At 43.2% G+C, this 10,803-nt stretch overlaps 1 protein-coding gene across 1 annotated transcript; it reads right to left on the bottom strand.

Moving 5' to 3' along the window:
• Nucleotides 1-1,492: 1,492 nt before the first annotated feature.
• On the bottom strand, nt 1,493-2,791 carry LOC100192853 (lustrin A). Its single transcript, NM_001138043.1, has one exon. The coding sequence runs from the start codon at nt 2,754-2,756 to the stop codon at nt 1,860-1,862; it is 897 nt and encodes a 298-aa protein (NP_001131515.1). The 5' UTR covers nt 2,757-2,791; the 3' UTR covers nt 1,493-1,859.
• Between the last annotated feature and the right edge of the window lie 8,012 nt (nt 2,792-10,803).

Genomic DNA, 10,803 nt, shown 5'->3' with positions numbered 1-10,803 from the left:
TGCCCTTAGTTCTCTGTGAAATCTCCGAATTCTACGGTGGGAAAAAAATCAGGTATAAGACTTTTTAACTAGCTTAACATCCTTACATCTTGTGTGGATGCTCGTGTATTAGGCTCAATCCATATTGATTAGAGTTGTTTGGTTAGTTTTTACTTTAAATTCTACATCAAACTATTCTAATTCATATGAATTCTCTACTTTAAAGCATGAGTTTCGTGCGTCCTGCAAAACGCACGGAGCACGTAGAGTAGATATGTTTTTATCTCCTACGTCCCACCTAACAACCAGGTCGTTACTTCCCATATGTGCCGTGAGAAAACATCCGAACCCAACATGGCATGAAACGACACGCAGCGCTCTCGGATATTACCACCTCAGTAGCTGAAGGAGGACGAATAATCAAGCACGATATAAAAAGGGACAATTTTCCTTTTCAACTCATACCTTTCTTAATGTTTTGGCTAAGATAAATTAAAGTACAATATTTGTAGCTTAATATCTAGTATGTGGGTCATATATCCATTTTAATTTTACATTTTATTTTTTGTGGGACACTCGGGTGTCGTACAACTATTGTACTATACCATCAAATATGATTTATGTACCGTCACAATGAACGGTTATTGTACTAGCAAGGTAAATATGAGTATCCGAACACACCTCTGTCGATTCAATGATATACCATTCCTCAAACTTTTTTGGACTATTTCTTGTAGCTTACTCATCCTCGTCTCTCATTTCAAAATATACTCTATAAACAGTGTAAACTACAGTATAAAATAGTATTTTGTATGACTATATACATGTATATAATCTGCTAGCCATGGCCTTAGTGAAAACAGAAAAAGCGTCACTCGCTCCATGAATCAGGTACTCCTCGTCCTCGAAGGTAGAGCAAATGGTCTTGAACTTTGCTAATAGCCTAATATTGTAGTTTCTCTATTTCTCTTTCGCTATCCTACCAATACCAATATGTGTTTATTTGTCCATATATATATGACATCTTCTATAAAAATCATTTATAACAAAGTAAATATAGATCATCTAATTTTATTCAAATTATATTTATTATCCCTGCAACAACGCACTGATACGGGTGATAATCATCATGATCTAAATATATCTTCACGGTAAGTTAGGGTCTTTAATAATTCTTAGTTTAAAAATGATAGAGTCTGATTCTAATTCAATTCAATCTTTAAATTTTAAATTTTATACTGTAAAATTTAGAGTCCATTAGCATCCCTACCTAGAGGTATCCATCATTCTTTTAGGGCTAGTTTGACAATCCTATTTTTAAAAAAAATAGTTTAATTTCGTTTGAAAAAATTAGAAATCCCTTAGAAAAATGGTATTCCTAAACTAGCTCTTAGTATATCTGTCGGTACGATCGTGGGTCATTACTCAGTTCGTAGCAGGTAGTATTATCGAATGTTATTAGAGGCAATTATATAGGTATTTACCATCGCAAATGTCATAATATTTTTTATATAAGTATATAACTCGGGTGTTATTTCTTATATTTCTATGTGATCATGAGTACCATACAAGAAATTAGAACATACAATTATTTTACTCTTCTATATCACCAGCAATGATAAGAAATAATAAAAAAGTACATTTAAGTGGTATAGAAAGAATTAATTAAGATATTTGCGATGATAAATAAAGCATTAGAAAAAATATAATGTCATTCAGATAATTTTCTCATGTTATTATCGTTACATAGTCAAGAAGAAACATAGTCAAGAAGAAACGGATTGCAAGAATGCAATGGAAAGAAGGGATCCCTCTTTTACAATAAAAGGGATCGTATTTTGAGTGGCACCGGTAACCCAAACCCGCGTCATCGGTCAGGCTCAAGCTGACCCATCGTCGTCGGAATCAGAATCGTCGCCGGACGATGGTGCTGGGGCGCTGGAGGTGCCATCAGAAGATGGGCCTGGTGCGGCGGAGGACTCAGACGACGACGATGGCGCTGGTGCGCTAGAGGGACCGGATGAGGCCGCCGCCGCCGGAGCATCAGCAGCCGACGCGCTGGCACCAGCACCGGACGCCGGCGCGTCGTCACCAGACGGGCCGCTGGCGCTCGCAGGGCCCTCGGAGGCGCCGGCGGGGGCATCGGCGGAGCCCCCGGAAGGCGCCGCCGCGCCGTAGGAGGGCGCTCCGGCGTTGGAGGGTGGCAGGGCGATGCCTGCGGACATGGTGCCGGACGCCTCGGTGATGAGGTCGAGCGTGACGCGCTGCAGCTTCTCGAAGTCGAGGCTGAAGTTGACGACGTCGTCCTTGTCGCTGGTCTTGGGCAGGTCCTTGCAGGCGTCCTCGCAGGTGGAGGTGCCGCCGAGCGTGGAGGAGAGCCACGACTTGAGCTCGAGGAACTTGGCGTCGGTGGGCTCCCGGACGAGGCCGTTGAGGTGGGCGACGGCCTCCTCCACGTCGTCGGAGCAGCTGTCGTAGCACCTGAACATGTCGCTGTCCTCCTTGTCGCTGTACTTGCGGTGCACGAAGGTGGCCATCCCGGACCCCTTCTCGGCCGCGATGTTCACGAACAGCTCCGCCAGCTTGCGCGGCGTCGCCTTCTGGCTCTCCGGCTTGGCGGCGAGGCTGTCCACGCAGATCTTGGGGAACTGGGTCTTGCTGCACGCGTCCTGCACGGTGTCGCCCACGGTCCGCGCGCTGGCCGCGGCGGAGACGAGGAGGGAGAGGAGGAGCAGGGGCGCCACGACGAGGGAGACGGAACGAGCCATGGCGGCCATGGGGCGATCGCTGGTTGCTCGCGTTTCTCTCTTCGGTGGTAAAGGTGGTGGTGTGATTGTGAATGGAATGGGTGGTGAGTACATGGCTATATATATGAGTGCTTTCTGAACTGAAACCGTCGAAGAGCCAAACGACTTGTTCTGTCGGGCCCCTGCGTGTATGGCGTACCGCCGTTTTAGGAGAGGACGAGAAGAGGAACACATGCCATCCGCAACACATGCTGAGCCTTCCAAATAGGTTAATGTTCCTTGTACGACAGGTGTCCCCGTTCTCTTTGGATGCTTATGTGTGGCGCAAATTCTTGTTTGGCCAGTTTTTCTTCTCTTTATTTAGGCCTTTATTTAGGCCTTGTTTGGAACCATAAAGCTAATACTTAACCGGGTAACAAATTGTTAACTATAATACGCAAATTAACTATTAGCTAGACGCTATTTGGAACCCCAGCTAGTAGGTTGGTTGGATCCACTAATTTTTCATTGTGCCACTGGTTCCTTTTTTCTGCCATTTTTTCTTTCAAAAGTAAATAGATTTCACACTCCAAACATGACACAAGCAACATAAATTTGCCAAAAAATCTATACAAAATTCATAAATAGTGATACAGAATTAAACTAAATTGGGAAAATAAATAGGAATTTCAATGGTCATTTATAAGTTGACCAGAGCATTAATGCTACCACATAACTCGTTCATGTCTCTTGGTCTTCATCACCATTTTCTTGAGATAAAGAAACCTTTGGCATCGACATATAGTTTGTTTAAGACATGAGCACTAACCATTGACAAGGCAACATAGTCACACGAGACGTGTGCATAGAGATGGCAATAGGACCTGATCCCCTATTCCACGCGGGGAATTCCTCAAATAGGGGACGAACCATAAAGCTAATACTTGACCGGATAACAAATTGTTAACTATAATACGCAAATAAACTATTAGCTAGACGCTATTTGGAACCCCAGCTAGTAGGTTGGTTGGATCCTCTAATTTTTTATTGTGCCACTGGTTCCTTTTTTCTGCCATTTTTTCTTTCAAAAGTAAATAGATTTCACACTCCAAACATGACACAAGCAACATAAATTTGCCAAAAAATCTATACAAAATTCATAAATAGTGATACAGAATTAAACTAAATTGGGAAAATAAATAGGAATTTCAATGGTCATTTATAAGTTGACCAGAGCATTAATGCTACCACATAACTCGTTCATGTCTCTTGGTCTTCATCACCATTTTCTTGAGATAAAGAAACCTTTGGCATCGACATATAGTTTGTTTAAGACATGAGCACTAACCATTGACAAGGCAACATAGTCACACGAGACGTGTGCATAGAGATGGCAATAGGACCTGATCCCCTATTCCACGCGGGGAATTCCTCAAATAGGGGACGGGGATGGGGAAATTTCTTCCCCCACGGGGATGTAAATAGAAAAGTTATCCTCCAATGCATAAATGGGGACGGGTTTCCCATCCCCGTTTCCACAGGGACCCATTAAACTTACATGTGACGATGTTTTTATGTAATAGTTTATGGTAAAAATAAATAATTAACTTATCAAGAGATCACCCGTTTTGCAAATGTGTTCATTTTAATGTACACATAATTATTTTCACATTGTAACACCCTGAATTTGGGGTATAAAATTCATTTTCTAATATCCACTAAATTCAGGTATTACTCTCTCTTTTCCTTACTTTTCTTTTCTTTTTCCTAAAGGGTGAAGAATTATTTTGTTTTATATCTATGTGTGATAGTCGCCTAGAGGGGGGGTGAATAGGGCGAAACTGAAATTTACAAATATAAATACAATCTACAAGCCGGGTTAGCGTTAGTAATAAAGAAATCGAGTCCGCGAGAGAGGGCGCAAAACAAATCGCAAGCAAATGAAGAGTGTGACACGCGGATTTGTTTTACCGAGGTTCGGTTCTTGCAAACCTACTCCCCGTTGAGGAGGCCACAAAGGCCGGGTCTCTTTCAACCCTTCCCTCTCTCAAACGATCCCACGGATCGAGTGAGCTTTCTCTTCTCAATCACTTGGAACACAAAGTTCCCACAAGGACCACCACAAGTTTGGTGTCTCTTGCCTCAATTACAAGTGAGCTTGATCGTAATGAAAGAATTAAGAAGGAAGAAAGCAATCCAAGCGCAAGAGCTCGAAAGAACACAAGCAAATCACTCTCTCTTGTCACTATGGCGTTGTGTGGAATTTGGAGAGGATTTGATCTCTTTGGTGTGTCTAGAATTGAATGCTAGAGCTCTTGTAGTAGTTGGGAAGTGGAAAACTTGGATGCAATGAATGGTGGGGTGGTTGGGGTATTTATAGCCCCAACCACCAAATGTGGCCGTTGGGAGCCTGTCTGCTCGATGGCGCACCGGACAGTCCGGTGCACACCGGACATGTCTGGTGCCCCTGCCACGTCATCACTGCCGTTGGATTCTGACCGTTGAAGCTTCTGACTTGTGGGCCCGCCTGGGTGTCAGGTGCACACCGGACAACTACTGTTCATTGTCCGGTGCGCCGGAATGGGCGCGCCTGCCTTCTGCGCGCGCAGAGCGCGCATTAAATGCGCTGCAGGTAGCCGTTGGCGCCGAGTAGTCGTTGCTCCGGAGTTGCACCGGACAGTCCGGTGCACACCGGACAGTCCGGTGAATTATAGCGGACTAGCCGTTGGAGTTTCCCGAAGCTGGCGAGTTCCTGAGGCCGACCTCCCTTGGCGCACCGGACACTGTCCGGTGTACACCGGACAGTCCGGTGAATTATAGCGGAGTCGCCTCTGGAAATTCCCGAAGGTGGCGAGTTTGCGTTGGAGTCCTCTGGTGCACCGGACAGTCCGGTGCGCCAGACCAGAGGTGCCTTCGGTTGGCCCTTTGCTCTTTTATTGAATCCAAAACTTGGTCTTTTTATTGGCTCAGTGTGAACCTTTTACACCTGTGTAATCTATACACTTGGGCAAACAAGTTAGTCCAATTGTTTGTGTTGGGCAATTCAACCACCAAAATTAATTAGGGACTAGGTGTAAGCCTAATTCCCTTTCAATCTCCCCCTTTTTGGTGATTGATGCCAACACAAACCAAAGCAAATATAGAAGTGCATAATTGAACTAGTTTGCATAATGTAAGTGTAAAGGTTGCTTGGAATTGAGCCAATATAACTACTTACGAAATATGCATGGAATGTTTCTTTCTTATATAACATTTTGGACCACGCTTGCACCACGAGTTTTGTTTTTGCAAATTCTTTTGTAAATCCTTTTCAAAGTTCTTTTGCAAATAGTCAAAGGTAAATGAATAAGAGTTTGCAAAGCATTTTCAAGATTTGAAATTTTCTCCCCCTGTTTCAAATGCTTTTTCCTTTGACTAAACAAAACTCCCCCTAAATGAAATCCACCTCTTAGTGTTCAAGAGGGTTTTGACATATCATTTTGAAATACTACTTTCTCCCCCTTTTGAACACAATAGGATATCAATTGAAAATATTCGACACTGAAGTTTTTGAAATTGGTGGTGGTGCGGTCCTTTTGCTTTGGGCTCATTTCTCCCCCTTTTTGGCATGAATCGCCAAAAACGGAATCATTAGAGCCCTCGGAGTGCTATCTTCCCCTTTGGTCATAAAAAAGAGTTAAGATTATACCAAAGACGAAGTCCGGTCCTTTCGCCTTGGGCTCATTTCTCCCCCAAAGACGAAGTCCGGTCCTTTTGCTTGATGCTCATGCTTGAAGTGACGGCGAAGTATGAGTTACGTAGTGGAAGCCTTTGTCTTCGCCGAAGACTCCAATTTCCCTTTCAATATACCTATGACTTGGTTTGAAATAGACTTGAAAGCACATTAGTCATAGCATATAAAAGAGATATGATCAAAAGTATATAGAAGAGCAATGTGTGCAATCTAGCAAAAGAAATTGCGCGAATCAAGAATATTGAGCTCATGCCTAAGTTTGTTAAAGGATTGTTCATCAAGAGGCTTGGTAAAGATATCGGCTAATTGATCTTTAGTATTAATGTATGAAATCTCGATATCTCCCTTTTGTTGGTGATCCCTAAGAAAATGATACCGAATGGCTATGTGCTTAGTGCGGCTATGCTCGACGGGATTGTCGGCCATTTTGATTGCACTCTCATTATCACATAGCAAAGGGACTTTGGTTAATTTGTAACCGTAGTCCCGCAAGGTTTGCCTCATCCAAAGCAATTGCGCGCAACAATGGCCTGCGGCAATATACTCGGCTTCGGCGGTAGAAAGAGCGACCGAATTTTGCTTCTTAGAAGCCCAAGACACCAAGGATCTTCCCAAGAACTGGCAAGTCCCCGATGTGCTCTTCCTATTGATTTTACACCCCGCCCAATCGGCATCCGAGTATCCAATCAAATCAAATGTGGATCCCCTAGGATACCAAAGCCCAAACTTAGGAGTATAAGCCAAATATCTCAAGATTCGTTTTACGGCCGTAAGGTGAGCTTCCTTAGGGTCGGCTTGGAATCTTGCACACATGCATACGGAAAGCATAATATCCGGTCGAGATGCACATAAATAGAGTAAAGAACCTATCATCGACCGGTATACCTTTTGATCTACGGACTTACCTCCCGTGTCGAGGTCGAGATGCCCATTGGTTCCCATGGGTGTCTTGATGGGCTTGGCATCCTTCATCCCAAACTTGTTTAGAATGTCTTGAGTGTACTTTGTTTGGCTAATGAAGGTGCCCTCTTGGAGTTGCTTCACTTGAAATCCTAAGAAGTACTTCAACTCCCCCATCATAGACATCTCGAATTTCTATGTCATGATCCTACTAAACTCTTCACATGTAGACTCGTTAGTAGACCCAAATATAATATCATCAACATAAATTTGGCATACAAACAAGTCATTTTCAAGAGTTTTAGTAAAGAGAGTAGGATCGGCCTTTCCGACTTTGAATCCATTTGCAATAAGAAAATCTCTAAGGCATTCATACCATGCTCTTGGGGCTTGCTTGAGCCCATAAAGCGCCTTAGAGAGCTTATAGACATGATTAGGATACTCACTGTCTTCAAAGCCGGGAGGTTGCTCAACATAGACCTCTTCCTTGATTGGTCCATTGAGAAAGGCACTTTTCACGTCCATTTGATAAAGCTTAAAGCCATGGTAAGTAGCATAGGCTAATAATATGCGAATTGGCTCAAGCCTAGCTACGGGTGCATAGGTTTCACCGAAATCCAAACCTTTGACTTGGGAGTATCCCTTGGCCACAAGTCGAGCTTTGTTCCTTGTCACCACACCATGCTCATCTTGCTTGTTGCGGAAGACCCATTTGGTTCCTACAACATTTTGGTTAGGACGTGGAACTAAATGCCATACCTCATTCCTAGAGAAGTTGTTGAGCTCCTCTTGCATCGCCACCACCCAATCCGAATCTTGGAGTGCTTCCTCTACCCTGTGTGGCTCAATAGAGGAAACAAACGAGTAATGTTCACAAAAATGTGCAACACGAGATCGAGTAGTTACCCCCTTATGAATGTCGCCGAGGATGGTGTCGACGGGGTGATCTCGTTGGATTGCTTGGTGGACTCTTGGGTGTGGCGGTCTTTGTTCCTCTTCCCCCTTGTCTTCCTCATTTGCATCTCCCCCTTGATCATTGCCATCATCTTGAGGTAGCTCATTTGCTTGATCTTCTACTTCATCAACTTGAGCCTCATCCTCATTTTGAGTTGGCGGAGATGCTTGCGTGGAGGAGGATGGTTGATCTTGTGCATTTGGAGGCTCTTCGGATTCCTTAGGACATACATCCCCAATGGACATGTTCCTTAGCGCGATGCATGGAGCCTCTTCATCACCTATCTCATCAAGATCAACTTGCTCTACTTGAGAGCCATTAGTTTCATCAAACACAACGTCACATGAGACTTCAACTAGTCCAGTGGACTTGTTAAAGACCCTATATGCCCTTGTGTTTGAGTCATAACCAAGTAAAAAGCCTTCTACAGTCTTAGGAGCAAATTTAGATTTTCTACCTCTCTTAACAAGAATAAAACATTTGCTACCAAAGACTCTAAAATATGAAATATTGGGCTTTTTACCGGTTAGGAGTTCATACGATGTCTTCTTGAGGATTCGGTGAAGATATAACCGGTTGATGGCGTAGCAGGCGGTGTTGACCGCCTCGGCCCAAAACCGATCCGAAGTCTTGTACTCATCAAGCATGGTTCTTGCCATGTCCAGTAGAGTTCGATTCTTCCTCTCCACTACACCATTTTGTTGTGGCGTGTAGGGAGAAGAGAACTCATGCTTGATGCCCTCCTCCTCAAGGAAGCCTTCAATTTGAGAATTCTTGAACTCCGTCCCGTTGTCGCTTCTAATTTTCTTGATCCTTAATCCGAACTCATTCTGAGCTCGTCTCAAGAACCCCTTTAAGGTCTCTTGGGTTTGAGATTTTTCCTGCAAAAAGAAAACCCAAGTGAAGCGAGAATAATCATCCACAATAACTAGACAGTACTTACTCCCGCCGATGCTTATGTAAGCGATCGGGCCGAATAGATCCATGTGTAGGAGCTCCAGTGGCCTGTCGGTCGTCATTATGTTCTTATGCGGATGATGGGTGCCAACTTGCTTCCCTGCTTGGCATGCGCTACAAACCCTGTCTTTCTCAAAATGAACATTTGATAATCCTAAAATGTGTTCTCCCTTTAGAAGCTTGTGAAGATTCTTCATCCCAACATGGGCTAGTCGGCGATGCCAGAGCCAACCCATGTTAGTCTTAGCAATTAAGCAAGTGTCGAGTTCAGCTCTATCAAAATCTACCAAGTATAGCTGACCCTCTAACACTCCCTTAAATGCTATTGAATCATCACTTCTTCTAAAGACAGTGACACCAACATCAGTGAATAGACAGTTGTAGCCCATTTGACATAATTGAGATACAGAAAGCAAGTTGTAATCTAAAGAATCAACAAGAAAAACATTGGAAATGGAATGGTCAGGAGATATAGCAATTTTACCCAAACCTTTGACCAAACCTTGATTTCCATCCCCGAATGTGATCGCTCTTTGGGGATCTTGGTTTTTCTCGTAGGAGGAGAACATCCTTTTCTCCCCTGTCATGTGGTTTGTGCACCCGCTGTCGAGTATCCAACTTGAGCCCCCGGATGCATAAACCTACAAAACAAGTTTAGTTCTTGACTTTAGGTACCCAAATGGTTTTGGGTCCTTTGGCATTAGACACAAGAACTTTGGGTACCCAAACACAAGTCTTTGACCCCTTGTGCTTGCCCCCAACATATTTGGCAACTACTTTGCCGGATTTGTTAGTCAACACATAAGATGCATCAAAAGTTTTAAATGAGAGACTATGTTCATTTGATGCAATAGGAGTTTTCGTAGGCAACTTAGCACGGGTTGGTTGCCTAGAACTAGATGTCTCACCCTTATACATAAAAGCATGATTTGGGCCAGAGTGAGACTTCCTAGAATGAATTCTCCTAATTTTGCTCTCAGGATAACCGGCAGGGTACAAAATGTAACCCTCGTTATCCTGAGGCATGGGAGCCTTGCCCTTAACAAAGTTAGACAATCTTTTAGGAGGGGCACTAAGTTTGACATTGTCTCCCCTTTGGAAGCCAATGCCATCCTTGATGCCAGGGCGTCTCCCACTATAGAGCATTCTTCTAGCAAATTTAAACTTTTCATTTTCTAAGTTATGCTCGGCAATTTTAGCATCTAGTTTTGCTATATGATCATTTTGTTGTTTAATTAAAGCCATATGATCATGAATAGCATCAACATCAACATCTCTACATCTAGTACAAATAGATACATGCTCAACAATAGATGTAGAGGGTTTGCAAGAATTAAGTTCAACAATCTTAGCATGAAGAATATCATTTTTATCTCTAAGATTGGAAATGGTAGCATTGCAAACATCAAAATTTTTAGCCTTAGCAAGTAATTTTTCATTTTCATTCCTAAGGCTAGCAAGAGATATGTTCAATTCTTCAATCCTAGCAAGCAAATCATCATTATTGTCTCTAGGGTTGGAAATTGAAACATTGCAAACATGAGAATCAACCT

This window comes from Zea mays, chromosome 7, assembly GCF_902167145.1.
Source record: "Zea mays cultivar B73 chromosome 7, Zm-B73-REFERENCE-NAM-5.0, whole genome shotgun sequence".
In the NCBI taxonomy this organism is placed as follows: domain Eukaryota; kingdom Viridiplantae; phylum Streptophyta; class Magnoliopsida; order Poales; family Poaceae; genus Zea; species Zea mays.
Note: the sequence above shows the minus strand (reverse complement) of the source record. Positions and strands in the feature narration are given on the sequence as shown.